This window comes from Mustela nivalis (genome assembly GCF_964662115.1).
Source record: "Mustela nivalis genome assembly, chromosome: 19".
Taxonomy (NCBI): Eukaryota; Metazoa; Chordata; class Mammalia; order Carnivora; family Mustelidae; genus Mustela; species Mustela nivalis.
Genome location: NC_139038.1, coordinates 1,556,031 through 1,572,440, shown reverse-complemented (window position 1 = coordinate 1,572,440; position 16,410 = coordinate 1,556,031). Strand labels below are relative to the sequence as shown.

Sequence of the window (16,410 nt, the reverse complement as noted above, 5' to 3'; positions counted from 1 at the left end):
TCAAGTCATGATCCTAGGGTCATGATCCATTGGGCTCTCTGCTCAGTAGGGAGTCTGCTTTCCCTCCCCCGTCTCTGTCTACTCGTGATCTCTATCAAATAAATAGATAAAATCTTAAAAAAAAAAAAAAACAAACAAGATCTGGAAATGCTCAAAATGTTCCTGACAGAGGCGTACACACCCGGGTACCACTGCCGCCCCAGGCACACCACAGCAGGACCCAAGGGGGCCTTTCATCCCCTCAGAGCTCACCAGGAGACTACCACCCCTCACGACGTTGCCTGTCTCCCCAGAACACCTAGGACCCGTCCCAATAATTAAGAGCCCGTCCGGGTGAAAGCCCTTGCGGCACGCATCCCTGTTGACCCCCAACCCCGAACATCCTGGTCACCACCCAGCTTTGCAAATTCTCTACAACCACCCCATCTTCCTCCCCACTGGCCTCCCAACCCTCCACTGGCCCATGGGCCTCGGTCTTCCATTAACCACAGCCCCTTCCCTTTGAATACTTCCTTCACCCTCTTGCTCCAACAGAACCCTGAGCCCTCCAAGTCACCTAAGACAAGGGCCCAAGGAGGCTGAGTAGCTAGAAAGCCCCAAAGTACCCATCAGATGGGATGAGATAGACTCCAATAGAATGCTCTGCAGCTGTTAGAAAGAATGTGGCAGATCCACCGCACAGGTGGACGGCCCCCAGGACACGCAGGCTGGTGTCACTTATAGAAAAGCCCAAAGCCGACGCCCTGCATCACGCACAAACACACACACACACGCACACACACACACACACACACAAACCACATGGCCCTCTCTGGACGCCAGTGTCCATGATGCCGCACAGAACACGACAGGCTCACATCAAAATGACAGCAGTGACCTCAGAGAACGCCCCCTTTTCCCAGTGCTTAGACACAATGTCTGACTTATAGGACCTCAGAGCACAGAGCAGGCGGCAAATCCACAGGACAAACGACTCAGGTTCTTGAGCAAGAATCGAAAGGAAAACCACGAAGAGAATTCAGTGGACGGCCACTGAACAGAAGAGACCATATTCAAGGTGTGGCCCGGTGACACGGCTGGGCTTGCCTACCCAGCCTAACACCAGCAAATGCGGGAGTATCTTCTCAGGTGTGGGAAAGGCACCGCTGTTTTGTGCTGGCCAAGTCCTTGTATCTTGGGGATTACATCCTGACCTATTTCTGAATACAGTGATACACGATGTCTGGAATTCCATTCGAGATGATGGGAAGGGGCCACGTGGGAGGGCAGAGCGAGTGAGAGTGGCAAGGAAAGTATATATTCATACACTGACCTATACCTGACTTTTCTCCTGGTGTTTTTAAGGACACATTTTTTTTTTACCTACCGGTTAGCTTTATAATTTTTGGAAAAGTTATGATAGGCTGACCCATACGGGAGGTCTACAGAAGGCTGGTTTGGGAAGAAGGGGGGAATGGAGAGAAACTGCGTGACGGGCACAGGGTCTGCTCTGGGACCAGGTGGAGGCGGTGGCCACAGGGCACCGCAGACAAGCCACGAACGCCACGGAGCTGTGCACGCGAAGATGGTGAACTCTAAGTTGTGTGAGCTTTGCCTCAGTAAATAAATACAAGTTTAGATGCTGACATTGAGGGGCGTGGAGAACTCTCTGTACTATCCCTGCAGCTCTTCTGTAAATCTAAAACTATTCTGGAAGGGAAGACTGTGTTTTTAAAGAGCAACTGATCTGGGAGGAAGAAAGAAACAAAAAAGTGGGAGGGTGGGAAGGACAGGAAGGTAGAAAGGAGGTGCTCAGGAGAAGGCAGGGAAGGCGGCCGCTCCCCCTACATGGGCCGGAAACAGAAGGCAGTGCGTGGCAGGTGAGGACTGAAGCCCATGGCCACAGCCACGAGCTCGGGGGTGGGGGGGAGGCAGCAGCAAAACCACAGGGACCCCAGGAGCTCGGCTCTACCTTGCGTATCCCGGGTGCCGGGGTCACCTCTCCTCTCCTCCTCCGGAGTCTCAGTTTTGGACTTGAGGCGCTCGATCTCCCGGCGCAGATCAGAGATGACGTCCGTGTACTGCGCGATACGCGAGGACGCGTTCAGCAGGTTACGCTTCACCTGGTTGGGGGGCGGGGGGAGACCCACAGCTGAGGTCAGCACTTGCGGAAACTGCCCCGCCACGTGACGTGCTCATGATGCCACAAGATCGACGGCACATTGGGTTAGGAAAATTCAGATTGATGCAACTTAACCTTAAAGACAGAGGGAACCGGACTCCTACCCTGTGGGGACGAGCCCTGAGGACACCAGCCAGACACAGAAGGACACGCCGGGAGCCCCACGCACACGAGGACCCGGCGTTGTCAGCCTCACAGACACAGAGAGCAAATGGTGGGACCGGGACTGGGGGAGTGATTGGGGGTCCGTGCATCACAGGGACAGGGTCTCCATGTATGGGAATGGAACATTCTGTAGCTGGACGGTGCCCCTGAACTGGACGCTGAGAAATGGTGAAGATGGCAAATTTTATGTCATGCATATTTTGCCATAGTCAAGAAATTTCCCATGATCTGTCAAGAGTTGTTGAAAGCCCCTTTGCTTGGGTAAGCGCTGCGATCACTCTGATCGGCACCCTCTGGACCGTCCCCTCTGGGGTTCTCTGCAGACGTACACATCTGCAGACACACACGGGGCTTCTCAGTAGAGGCTTGGCTTCGGGTTTTTATGTAAATTACATCAGACCAGGGCTCCAGCACCACATGGGGCTCAAACCCATGACCTTGAGATTGAGACTCGTCAGCTCCACCTACTGGGCCAGTCCGGCACCCCCCAGAGCTCTTCTCTAACTTTGCTTTCCTCATCCTGCGCTGTGGCTGGGAGGCCTAGCCCATTCCCTCCAAAGCCGCACAGCAGTCCACGGCAGGATGCACCCGTCTGCACACGCCGTCCCCTTCTGTAGGCACTTTGGAGCTTTCGAGCACCTGGGCCCGAGTCTCTCTCTGGCGGGTCTGGAGGGTGGAAGGGCTGGTTGCCATCTGCACACCCTGCCCTCCTACATTTGAGGCCTAGCGTCCTCGACCCAGCCTCTCAGCTCTGTCTCCCCAGCCACTCGCCCTTGTAGCATCCCGTGGCTGCCATTTAGAGCACTGAGCACAGTCGGAAGTGACATACTGATCTGTCCCCCCATACCCGCAGCGAAGCTCACAATTTGGCTGAGAGCAGAGGCCGTGCCGCCACTGAGCTCAGGGCTGTGCGGCAGGGAGGGCTCGACCCAGGTTTGCTGGTGGGGATCACAGCTCTCCTCGCTGGCCGCCGGCCGTGCACCCCAAACCCACATGCATCCCGAAACCCACGCCCAGCCTCCTGACGCGAGCCCTCTGCACTGAGCACAGCAGCCAGAGCCAGAGAAGCCGGTGCTTGCAGCACTGTCTCCAGAGCCGGGCCACCCTGCGCTGTGAGCCTGCTCTGCTCAAGTGGCTTTCTCTCTCTCTTGAGCCTCTCTGCTCAAGTGGCTTTCTTTCTCTTTCCATGCCTTGGCTGCCCAGGATGCAGAACAGGATAACAGGCCCCACCTTCCAGGGACATCTGGAGCTCACAGTGCACCTGGAGGATGGCTAAGTCCGTGTCGGAAACATCCCAAGCCCCGTGACTGGGGCCTCATGTGAAGAAAGGGTCTTTGCTGGTGTAATTAGGGATCTCAATACAAGACCGTCCTGAATTTGGGGCGCCCGAAACCCAAGGCCTGCGTCCTCATCAGAGAAGAGAAGGGACGAACAGAGAAGTCAGGCGCCACACACCCAGCACTGCCAGGAGCCGGAGTGGAAGGGGGACCACCCCCAGAGGTTCCAGAGGGGGCGTGGAGTGAGAACTCGGCACATGGGGGCCTCACCCGCGTCTTGATGTTCTTGGCCCTGTAGGCGTACAGCAGGGTGGTCCGAGACTCCTCGAAGGATGTGCTGGCCGGGCTGATGTGTGTGATCATCACTGTGCGGCTGTTCCCCCCCAGGGCGTCCTGCTCAGCAGAAGGCCCTGGTGGAGGTGAGGGGAACGGGACCCCACCTCCTGTCCCAGGCCCCTCTGGACCAGCCCTCTGCGGTTCCTGCTCCAAACCCTGAGAAAGGCAGGCAATGCCAGGCCCGAGGGTTTGGTGCTCAGGGAGGGGACGCCAGGACAAAGTGAGATCTGTACCTGGCCCACCCCCGCAGACTTCTGCTCTAATGAGAACAGAGTAGATTGAGAACCCAAGTCTACGGGAACGTCTGTGTACTGCTCTGCTGGCCTGTTCACCTATACCGTTGCTATATAAATAGTGGGGACAGTGTCCAGCTCAGAAAAGAGGGGAAAGTCTCACTGTTAGACTATCCAAGATAGGACAGGCAGCATCAGGAAGGTAGTGAGCTCCCTGTGACTGGGAGTGTGCAAGCCCAGGCTGACCCCTCCTCAGACGGATGGGGCGGGAGTCAGGCAGTGACCAGTCATGGTTCCTACAGGGTTCTCGTGCCTTCAGGGGTCCCTGGAAGGGCCCTGAGACCCAGGTCCGGGCCTCCCTCCTGGCAGGGACGCCCCCTACGAGGCGGATGGGCTGTACCTTCAGCAGTCTTGTGAGCTTGCTGTCTCGGAAGTTCACATACTGCGCCCGGCTGCCGCCTTTCTCGCTGAGTGCACTGATGCAGTTGCCCAGAGCCAGCAGGGAGCGGTTGATGTGGGCTCCCTCCTTCATCCTCTTGCCGCGGTTCTGGGTCTGGAGAAGAGAGGTCCGGTCCGGGCCGTGTGCTGGCCCATCCCTCCCGGGCCTGCACGGCTCCGATGGCACGCTTGGATGGCTCAGATGGCTACAGGAGGGGACGAGGCAGTGCCGCATGCTTACGCTCACCGGGACTATAAGCTTTCGTTAAGTGAGATGAGAACTAGGGGTGGGGGCTGTCTGTGCACAGGAGCCCCACCTTCATGAGACACAGACCGGGATTCATGCTGACAGCACTCCCCACACCGGAACTTGCCCATCCTTTGGCCGTGGCTCGGCGTCCCCTCCTGCAGGGGCAACCCCACCTGGCTCTCCGAAGCAGGGACGGTAGCAGCCGGCCCCCCATCCTATTTCTTCCACCATTTCACTTGCCCGGCAACCGCCTTGCTCTCTGCTGCCTTCCACGTCTGCCCACTCACTCCCTGATGGACCCCAGGCTCCTTGGTAGCCAAGTGTCCCCAGAGCCCAGGACCCTGGCAGCACCCAGCCCGTGGTGTGGGCTGCACAGATAAGCCAAAATGCCCTTAGGATAAACACCTCTGAGTGCAAGCACGGCACGGTCTCTTACTTTCTTCCCCTTATCTGTAGTTTCCACATTTTCTGCACTGTGCTTCTAATACATTTGAAATCAGAAAAAAAAAAAATGTTTTTCTCATTAAGGGTGTGGGTTTGGGAGGCAACCTAGAACATGGTTTGAGAATCTCGGACAGATCTCCCAGTCTGCCCCAGCTTCCTCACTCTCCCAACCTCATGGGGTAATGGGGAGGATTTAGTGTGTAACATGTGCAACAGGCCAGGTCAGGCTAGGCCCCCAGAGGCGAGAGGTAAATGCCAGCTACTACGTTTGTTATGGGGGAGCCGGTGCAGGGCGGGACCACAGCTGCTAGTGTGGCCAGAGCCAGGGCGGCTGCTCATGTCACATGTCTGTCATAGAGTTAGGGGGCTTTCTCTGAGACCTCGTGCCCTGGAACGAAGGCTTTCACAAATGATTTTCTATGAAGAAACAACAGCTCGTGAGAGCCAAGCAGATTGTTAAAGTAACCCACGTAGGCCACTTGAATATACACCTAAACCCAAACCAAGGCCCAGAGAGGGACAGTGGTTTACCCAAAGGCACACAGCAAGTCGGAGCAGAGTGAGAGCAAAGAGCCAGACCCTGGACCCCTCTTGGCAACCCTCTCTATCTTGCCCCGAGGACACAGCTGGGCCCAGCTAGAACAGGCCAGAGTCCCAGACCTCTGTCACACGAGGCCCCTTTATGTGATCTTGTCTGTACCCACATCTGTCCATGGGTCAGCCATGCCCTTCCCTCGGTGCTCTAATGCTCTGACAACTGGGCTCCTTCCTGATCCTGGAGGGACTGCCCCTCTCAGCATTAGCCAATTCCCAGTGATATAGAACAAGCTTTTCAAATCCAGACCACCAACCCAGAGCCCACACCTCTGCCACCTCGCTCTGGGCCACTGTCACCCCACATGAATCCCCCAGGATCGGGAACCAGACAAATAGCCATTGTGCCCCAGAGTCATGGAAATTACTCTAACTAGCCATCCTGAGCCTGCTCACCCCGCCACACCTGCTCCTCCTGGGGCAACCACAAGAAGGCTCTCGCCCACAGTGCGGCCTTCCTCTGCCTGCTGACCGGCCCTGCTGCCTCCCCGCGTGAAGTCCCACACGCCCTCCTCTGCGAACTGTGAGTAGGACTATCTTCCCAATGGCAGTCATCTCCGGGTCTCCTGGCCCTACTGTGCATCAAATGGTCTATGAACACATGGCATTTCAAAGCAGTCTGCCCCTGGCCGCTGGCCCTGCTCACTTCAGCTACAGGCACACCAAGGGCAGGGCATGAACAGATGTGACGACCCCATGATAAAACCCCAAACAGAGAGTGTCAGTGCAAACCGGGGGCCAGCTAACACAGCAGCAGATGGCACAGATTTGGGCAAGATGCCCCCGGGTCCAAAGCTTGGATCTAACACTGAATATCTTGTGCACCGCCAAGCCACCACACTGCCTGGGGCCCAGCCTCCACATCTGTGGCCCACCTTATCCTCTGCTGGGGGGATTACATGGATTACACCTGCTAAAGGCCTGGGCATTTGGTGACAGCACTACTTTGTGAGCACGGCCTCCATCCAGCACATACTCTGTGCCTGGCCCTGGGCTAGGCAGAAGGTAAGCACAGCCCCCGCTTCGAGTGACAAGTACCTCTAAGGACAGGCGAACCAAGGGCTCAGGGGCAGGCAGGTGGGACACTCAGAAAGACTGTCAGGCTTACATCCACATTGGGCTGGAGTAAACTGGGTGCCGTCCTCCTAACAGCCACGCTTTGCACACACTGTTCCCTCTACCTGACATGCCCTTCCTTGCATCCCACCAAACTCCTAAGGACGCCCTCAGGCTCAGCCCCGAGACTGCATGCCAGCACCCTGCCCTCCTCTGGGATCACACAGCCTCTGCATGGACCCCAATCTCTAAACACAGGCCTCCTCAGGCCTTCTTCATCGGCTCAAGCATCTGTCTTCCCCCCAGAGGCTTGGCACTGGGGTGGGTCTGGATGTGGTTCATTGTCAGGACAGCATGCCACTCAAGACCTACAAGCCTGCAGGTACCAGCCCTGCGGGCTCTGCCTCGCAACATTTGAGACTCCATGTGCGCGGTAAGCAGGTCATGAGCAGGCGCCACACTGGGAGTTGCGGACGCTGGCGGACGAGGAGGGGCAGGGCCCCGCTCATAGACTGCGAGGAGTAACTGCAGGGATGTTAGGTGGGGGTAACCACAGGTATGTTGGGTGGGGGGTGGTCAGAGAACCTGTGACGCCCGCTCCGAGCCCGCCAGGTCCACCATGAAGAGCCTCCCGACGCGCACTTCTTCCAGCGAGTCTGCCCCGCGGCTCCGCCGGCGCACAGTGACCTGTAGCACTGCGTGGGAGCGAGAGGAGGTCTTGTTGGCGGCCGTGGGCTCCTGCGTGCGCTGCCGGTTGCCTTTGGTGAGGAGCTGCATGATCTGAGGACACAGGCAGAGTTGGGCAAGGGGGCCACACACTCCCCCAACACCACGTGGGGCCCACCGGAGGGCTGGTCCCCCGGCCCCCATCGGGCAGCTCTTTGCAGAACCTTGTCTGGCGGAAGCAGTGTCTCGGTTATGCCTCGGAGTGACCCATTGATCGAGCTAACCAATCCAGCCGGGATGGCAGAGGGCAGACACTGGTGTCACCCTCCCCCTCCTCTACCCATGGCAGACCCCGTCACTGGGTCACCCACATCTTCCCCACACAGCCAGGACCAGTTCTAGAACCTTCTGCCACAGAACCCCACAGGCATACGGGCTCGCTGAGGTTGGCAGGTAGGCTGGAACCCATCTGTGTGCAAGCCGCTGCAGGAACCAGGCAAGCCAGCCTCGGCGGGGTGCCCACTGTGTGCCAGGAGGTGCTAGGACCACAGAGCACATGGGGGATTTCAGACGGGCTGGGACTGGCTGGGGTGCTGTGTGGGAACGGGCTCCTCACCCACATCTGGGCGCAGAGGGAACAGTGGTCAGCGATGTCTGCCCTGAACGCACCGTGTGCTGCCCCATTAGCAGGGAAACAACGTGGGGCTGCATTATCTGAGCTCTGGCGAGCGTGGCGGCTGAGGCCGAGGCCCCCTTCCCTCCATGGGCCCCGGTGACCCTCACCTCCTGGGCGTTTGAGGTGGAGACCTCCATGATGCCTGCGATCTGGATGTTGCCCCGAGAATCCTCCCTCAGGTCCAAGAACCCCGAGGATGGGTTCAGGAGATCCCGGATCACTTCGTTATAAATCTGGGAGGAGAGACACAAGGGGGAAATGCAGCAGCTGTGGGGCAAGAACAGCACAGTAGGTACATCTCAGCAGAACTCCGACGCCCCAAGGGCGGAGGTCTCCCAGGAGGCCAGCGGGCAGGCTCACCTCCAGGTAAGACATGGACACACTGCAGTCCGCATGGTCGCGGGCCTCCTCAATGGCCCGGAAGAGGTCGGTGAGGGTCCGCAGGTAGATGCCGGGCTCCGTGTCCATGCCCAGCATGGTGTAGGTCTTCCCCGCGCCTGTGGGCAGGTGGACAGCCGCCAGGGCGGGGACTCCTGAGGCGGGCTCCTACCTTGCCCGGACACGTGCCACCAGTTGACGGTCCACACCTCCGCCACCTTAGGCAAATGGTCCTGAACACTCAGACATGCTCGTTTTCTGTTTCGGAAACGGGGGCAAAGGGAAGCCCGTGGAAGTCTGATGGCTCCCCTGCACAAGAAACCCCGGACACGGGGGCCGGGCTCGTGTCTATCAACAGGAATGCCACCTGCCCCCTGCCCCTGCTCCCCAAAGACCCCCCCCCCCCGCCAGATCCTGGCAGGCAGTAGGTGTGTGTTAATATCCACGGCGTGAGTGACGTCCCCAGGCCATGACCCTGGGCCAAGGGCTTCCCAGGCCTCCATCTTCCCATCTGCTCCAACCTCTGCCATCCTGGCTTTCAGGACGTGAGAGGTGGCTAAGCTTTGGGGACCATTGTGGAGCCCAACTGCTAGTTGTGGAGATGTCTGTGGGTTCTCGTGGGCAGCAAGGGGCAGAGGTGGCTGGACACCTACGTGCACGCCTACCAGCCATGTGTGCTCTCTGAGTCTCAGCTTCCTCGTGTGTGCCAAGGGGGTGGCACTCACTGCCCATGGGGGCCGCAACGAGGATGGAAGGAGCCAGTGGGCGCAGAGAGAGCAACACACACTGGTGCAGGGTGGTGCTCTGTGCTGGGAGGGAGAGCACTGTGGCTGTCAGCCCCGCCCCCTCTGGGGGCCGGGCCCTTAGCGGTACCTGAGGGGCCATAGGCAAACACCGTCACGTTGTACCCAGACACGACACCTTCCACGAGGTGCTGGGTGGTGGCACGATACACATCTTCCTGTGGACGGACGGAAGGACAGACCATGGGACATGTGACCCGGCCAGAGTTGGACCGGTGTGTGGTGTCTGCCCATGGCCAGGGACTGTCGGGAGGGGCCAGTCTAGATACGGCATGGGCTCCAGTCCCCATCCTGCTGCTTTGCCACCCCAGGGCGTGAGACAGGGCCGGGCTCCTGGAGAAGCCATCGGGGAGGATTACACACAAGCGTGCATGACAGCTCCCGTCATGAGGCCTGTCACATGTCTGGCGATGGACACGGATGGGGCCACTCCGGGCTTCTCAGGAGCCGAGAGAAGTCAGACACAGTGCCTGGGACTAGAAGGCAGCACAGGACTTGCAAGGGCATCAGGACTCCACATCATGGGATAAAACCGGGATGGGCCTGACAAATCTCAGGCCCACAAAACCCCACATAAGGTAGCAACACCGAGCAACAAGTGTGGTAGTGAGCTCCCTGCCCACAGGGGTATTCAAGGAAGGACACCTCCAGGTGTGTATGTATGGCTAGACCTGACAGAAATGACAATGCCGTATCTGCTGCCCTTCCTGGGTGCCCGTCTGGACCCTGCTCCCCACATCACAGAACTGTCCCAGTAGCCCTGGCTGGCAACACAGCTCATAGCATCTGGGCATGGGTACTGCTTTCCCCAACTCTGGACTTCCATCATCAGGGGCTGGGACCTGGCCTGCAACTCTCTAGCGTCCAGCCTTGGTTTCCCCATCTGTACAATGGGGCCCCATCTCAGGACAGCGTGGAGAGCTTCCGAGAGGCTGGCAGGACCATGCACGTGAGACAGCCCTCCGCAGGGGCCACTGTTCAACTCCCTCCTACTTCCAGCCCCATGAAGATCTTGGGAGTAAGAGCACATGTCCGCTCGGACAACACCCGGCTCGGCCACGTGGAGCAAATCCGTTATCAATAGAACTACAGCTGTGTCCTGAAGTGGGGGGCCACTCCGGGGCCCCCAGGCGGCCGGTGCATCCGAGACAAGCCATGCCGGGGCCCAGAGGGCAGGGACAGGGTGGGCAGGGTTGGACAGGTCTCGGGACCAAACATCCCCTAGATGTCCTCTCCCTGGCGGACATCCCCATCTCCAGAAGCCCAGGTGCCAATCCTGCTCTGCCGGGCTCCCCAGGCTCCCCTCTATGGCGTGGGGCAATGAGATCCCTCTCACAGGTGGGGGTCAGGGGATGAGCCAGACAGCCTTTCGTCCTTGGGGGAGGGTGTAGGTGAGAGCTCCCGCGCCCGGTCTGCAGAAGGGGCCAGCTAAGGCTCACGCCAGGACCCTTGGTCCCCTGCAGCTGTCCCCGCTGGCTTGCCCCTCCTCTGGATCCCGGCTCACCGCCGCGTGCCTTGCTGGTGCCCACGACAGTGCTGACTCAGCACCTGCCTCCCTCGCTGGATGGGGGCCCATGTGGGTGGGGAGCATGCTCCAGCCACAGGGCGGAGGGGACCCCGCCCTGTCTGGATGGACGAATGAGAACCTGCATGAACCCAGGGCCCCGTGTGTGGTGCCTCCCGCTCCCTGCCTCAGGACAGCCCAAGTGCCAGCCCCTTCCTTATTCAGCAGGGAGACTCCTGTGACAAGTGGTGGACGGGACCACCTGGCCACTGAGTCCTCCCCAGGAGGGCTCCAGGGTCTGGTGAGCCCCCGTGGGAGCTCACAGGGGCCGGTGGGCCGCAGAGTACCTGTGACGCATGCTGGTCCAGAACAGCGTCGAAGATGAAGGTCTTCTCCCGCGACCGGTGTGTGCGCAGCGTGTCCTCGGGATCTTCGCTGGGGCCCATGAGCACCACCGTCTGTGGCGGGGGAGGGAGGCATCAGAGGAGAGGCTGTTCACAGAATCAGGGTGGGCTCCATGTGCCCGGAAGGACCCCAGGACTGGTCCTTGCCTGGGAACGCCCGGGACTTAGTCTATATCCCAGGAGGGCTGCAGGCCTCTTTGCTCAGCCGGGGCACGGGGGTGGGGGTCTGGTCCTCCTATCCTCTCCACCTCCCATCCATATTCCTGCACCCCTGCCCCGGGCCTGTTGAGCTCTGTACCCCAGCACCCATTCAATAGGGATGGGGCCCTTTGGTGAATTAAAGGAAGAAGGGGCGCTCCATACCCCCCCAACCCCGGGGTACCCAAGTGTGCGCCCATGCCCCTCCTGCCCACCCCCAAGCTCTGCAGTCCCCTCTGCTGCTCCAAGCCAGTGCAAGGTGGCCCCCTCCCCCGGGCCTCTTCCATCTCATACAAATACATAATTATGAAGCACGGTGTAGGAGGGCCTCTGGGGATGGGGGCAGAGCAATTAGAGACCAACCAGCTCTGTTTACTGCGGGAGGAGCTCCTGGGCTGGTGGGGAGCATGGGCGCTGGGTGAATCCTGCATGCACAACTGGGCAGACCAAGAGCCTGGCCAACCTGTGTACCCGTACCCCCACTGGCCACCCGGTCAACCCCTCCCTCTGTCCACAGCTTTGGAAACAGAGGCCTCAGGAGGCAAGGGCTGCCCAGAGGCTCCTGGGGAGTCAGGCAGGGCTGGGAGCCCCCGGGGCCTGCCCCGGCTTCGGGCCAACAAGTTTTCCATGACATAAGCTAACCACTTTCAAACTTTGTGGAGAGGATCTCAGGAAAGGGATCTGGTGGGGGCAGCTCCCATCCACACAGTTCCCGCCAGGTGAGCGCGCTGTCAGCCAGGCCAGAATGTTGGGGGACCAGGTAGGTTCAGAACAGGCTCTCACCAGCGGAAGTCCTCGGGCAAGTTTCCCCACCAACCTGGGTGCTGTTTTCCCATGTATAAGGTGGACTTGGGAGCAGAACCCACAGCCGTAAGGGGCACAAGCGATCACATGCTCAGTATCCAAGAAGTATCAGTTGCAATGGCTCTCATACGTGAAAAACAAACCTTTTTAAAATTTGCTATAAAATAACACGATTGAGAGAAAAGAGCCAGCCATAAACACACGTGCTGGTGAGGTATCATCAGTATCAACTTCGTGATTTTGGTCGCTGTCCCATGGTCGCAGAATATCTGTGTTTTTAGGGAACACGCAGGGACATCTCTGGGGGCGGAGGGGCGCAACGTCTCTAGCTGCCCAGTCAAAGGGAGCGCGTACACACCGGGAGAAGAGGCCAGGTGCCCCTGCGGGGGAAACGGGTCGGCAGACAATACGGGGGCTCTCGCCCGGGTCTCTCTGCCTCTGGCTGGCCTGAGGTCCCATCAGAACATGGTGTTACACAGAAACGTGGATGTGCCACCACACAGATGAGCCTCAGAACCACCAGCCTGTGTAGGACCAGGCCACACCCCGTGGGCCTCGGTCAGCAAGCTGGCCAGCGGGGGCCAGGGGAGGGTGGGGGGCAGCTCAGAGTGGGCAAGGGACCCTTCCCGGGAGACGGAAATGTTTTGAACTGGACAGAGGTCTGCCCAGGGCTGCGTGTCCTCACAGCCACTGACTTGCTCAGCTTAAAATGGTGACCTGTAAGTTACAGGGGTCTCCCTCCAGTTCTTAAAAACCCAGCTGTGTTTCGTGCACTCCGGAGCAAGGGGACCTTGGAGCCAGGCCCCAGGTGGGCTCTGAAAGGACCCTGCGATGGAAGGAACAGCAGAGCAGGCGGCCTGGGGGGGAAGGGAGGGCAGAGAGGGCCTCGGGGACCTCGCACACACAGCTCCCCCTGTGCCAAGCAGACCAGCCAGGTCCCGAGTTCCAAGGCTTCAGAAGGACAATGGCCCCGGGAAACATGAAGCTTCAACTCACAAAGGCCACTTCCTTCCCTGCCCTCCAGAGGTGTCCTGTTTCCCTCAAGTCACCAGATCCCCAAAGCCAGAGGAGTGGGAGAAAGTCTCATCATGACCTGCGGGAACCCCTGGGCAGCGTTCATGCCCACGGAGCTGCCCGGGACCAGGGCCAGCAGGGGACACTTCTCGCTTGGGGGCCGGTCACCTCCCAGGTGTGTGACCGCCAGGACGAAAAGGGGGCCTATGACTTCCAGTATCAGGGAAAACAGGAGGTACCATGGACAGTGGGGGCGCTCCCCGGGAGGACATCCGTCGTTTCCAGATAGGCCAGCACCAAGGTCTGGGGACTAATGACACTACCCTGAGAACCACTATCGGTCCCAGGAAATTGTTATTCTGCCTTCAGAGTTATGTGACAGGGCCTTCCCTTCCTCCTCTGACCATGCACAAGGCAGTCCCTGCTCCGGGCGGTCACCGGTCCCCAAGTGACAGCAGCCCGGCTGGGTCTCCCGCCGCATCCCTGACCCCCAGCTCACTTAGCACATGAACTCAGCAGAAGCAATGCTGCTTCCATAGAAAGAACACCTACATTCTTCACACCTGAGCCAGATTTGTCCCTGCACGACTCTGCTCCCCCCAGTGTAATGACTGTCACCATGGGCTGCTCATGGATCTAAATTCACCGCAGCCTCTGCCCTGCGCACCCTGAGGTGTCCGCACCACCGAGACGGCTGTCCATTTCCTTGTCCCACAGCGTCCTCTACAGCTCCCCAGCTGCCAGGTCAGCACGGGGCGCCCGACCTGGTAGGGGGGGTGGCAGCCAGGGCTCCCCAACATCCTGGTACTTTGCCTCTGACGTGCAAACCTTCTCCTAGGCACGACATTCAATCCCTCATTACAACTGCCTTGCTAATGACAAATGGAAAAATCCAATTCATCTGACAAAATCTGTCTTAGCCCATACTTGGCATTCATTCTGCGATGCGACACATGTCACCTGCAGGGACAGCTCAGGGACAGCGGGGTCCCGGCAGAACCCGCTATTACCGTTGTTACCTGGGGCCCTTTTCAAACGAGGGCCCTAGACCCTTAGCTAGACCTGCCAAAGGGCTCTGGTCCCCTCTGCCTCTCCTGCCCTGTGTCCTCAGAGCAGCCACACTCGCACCCCCCCCCCCCGCCCTCAACCTTGGGGGCTGACTTCCCTTCTGCCAGGACTGCCCCCTCTCGCCTCCTCTGGGAACTGCTCCAGGTCTGAGAGTGACCCCTTTGCCCTGCTTGATCCTCTGTGACAGCAAGCAGGATAGGGACGGTCCTGTGTTCCTCTTAGCTCTGCCTGGTGTGGGGAATAGCTGGGAACAGCTGAGCTGGCAAAGCACATGTAAGTGAGCATCGCAACCCCGTGAACACACGCCCCGTGCCTGCCCCCGCCCTGTGCCCCTGTGGTCTCACCTGATCCCCCACCTTGTGGGCAATGACAGCGGCCCCTTCCTCCAGTTCTGTGTCACTGAGCGGACGGATCCGAAGCGCTACCTGTGGGCAGAACACCGTGGCGGCTGCCATCCAGAATCCCCCCACCCCCAGAGGCTGCTCCCCATCCTCCCAATGCACCAGGGCCCCGCACCCTGCTCCACAAGGGTCTCCCTGTAACTGACCTCAGCTCACCAACCACCAAGTAGGCTGAAGCCCCCCGCAGGGCCTGGAGCTTGTTGGGGGAATCATAGGGCTGGCAGGGGGTGGGGGGAGAGGCAGAGACAGGGGAGTAGAGGCAAGGCCCTGGAAGGGAACCCACAGTCCTGCACACTGACCCGTGCCAACAAGGCACCAAGAGGGTCAGGAGGTGGCAGCCTGGGAACACAAGGGGGGATGCTCACCATGAGGGGCTGGTCCTTGGGCTCCACCTCTCTCATGGCCGGGCTGGGGGAAGGGCCAGCCGCGGGGCCAGCAGTGGGGCCGGCAGGCATGGCGTGCTCCCTGCTCTCCTGGCAGGCAAGGCAAGGCTACCTGTCTGCCCAGAGCCCCCACTCCCCCACCCGCCCTCTCTCAGTGACATCAGCAAGCCCCAGGAGCCCAGCCAGTCCTTAACTGTCGCACACATGGGACTGCACACGTGGTTCGGGAGGCCCCGAGCAGCTGGGTGGCCTGGGCCCCGGAGGACACAAGCCAGCTGCATGCTGGGCATGCGGGGTCGGGCTCCAGACCTTGGCCCAGACTTCATGTCTCTGCCCTCACTCACTGCCAAACCCCAGGGCTCCTGGGTTGCTTCACCTACTCTATAGGGAAGCCTGAGAGCCAGAGGCTTGGCCTTGGAGCGTTTCCACCAACGGGGAACCAATCCCACCAGTTATTTAACAAAAGTAATCTCGACTACAAATGCTTCTCCCCATGAATGCATTTCTAGAACAACCTTGAAGTGACCTTCTGGTTTCTGCTCAGGACATCTTTCTAGCTGCATTTCATCTCCACCACACCCTGGGCCGGACTGGCATTGACCATCAGGCATCTGTGCAGGTGCACCGGACTGTGCCCCGCTTTTCCCTACAGCCTCTGGGGCGGTGTGCCCTCATGGGGAGAACGACTGGCATGAACAAGCCACTCCTGCGTTGGATGAAAGTCGCTCAGAGGCCAGATCCAGTAAGTTTGCACCTGAGAAATCTGGCTTGGGAGACTGCAGCCGCGTGCTAGGTGCAGAGGTCAGTGGAGCAGTGGGGGCCAGGCCTGAGCTCAAGTGATTCCCCCCAGGTCAGCACAGCTGTCCCAGCCTGGCCCTGTTCTCTTCCGGGCGGCAGGTCAGCGCTGAGCACCAGGATGTCCCCGCCCCACCACCGACGCAAGGGGAACAGAGAGCACTGCCCAGGGTGATGCCCACATTTCCCTTCCACGAAGGCTCCAACCTGTGACCCACAGGCAGATGCCGGAGAGCCCAAGGCTCTAGTTCCCGCAAGAGAGCAAAGGTCTCCTCTGGAAACAGGACCAGGATGGCTGGTCCATGCTGGGGGAGCTGGGGCTGCACCCACCCTGATGCCCCAGCCAAAAGCCAGAGCAGAGG

At 59.5% G+C, this 16,410-nt stretch overlaps 1 protein-coding gene across 1 annotated transcript in view; it reads right to left on the bottom strand.

Annotated features, from left to right (window-relative positions):
* Positions 1-15,325, bottom strand: part of LOC309854232 (kinesin-like protein KIF19) — a gene marked incomplete at its 5' end in the record, with an annotated part of 32,181 nt that extends 16,856 nt beyond the window's left edge. Inside the window, 10 exons of the mRNA XM_082713061.1 lie at positions 1,952-2,102; positions 3,874-3,996; positions 4,573-4,725; positions 7,540-7,734; positions 8,404-8,529; positions 8,657-8,793; positions 9,548-9,635; positions 11,329-11,439; positions 14,814-14,894; positions 15,236-15,325. Of these exons, the coding sequence (XP_082569187.1) occupies positions 1,952-2,102; positions 3,874-3,996; positions 4,573-4,725; positions 7,540-7,734; positions 8,404-8,529; positions 8,657-8,793; positions 9,548-9,635; positions 11,329-11,439; positions 14,814-14,894; positions 15,236-15,325 (1,255 nt within the window). The remainder of the gene's footprint in view (positions 1-1,951; positions 2,103-3,873; positions 3,997-4,572; positions 4,726-7,539; positions 7,735-8,403; positions 8,530-8,656; positions 8,794-9,547; positions 9,636-11,328; positions 11,440-14,813; positions 14,895-15,235) is intronic.
* Positions 15,326-16,410: the final 1,085 nt, after the last annotated feature.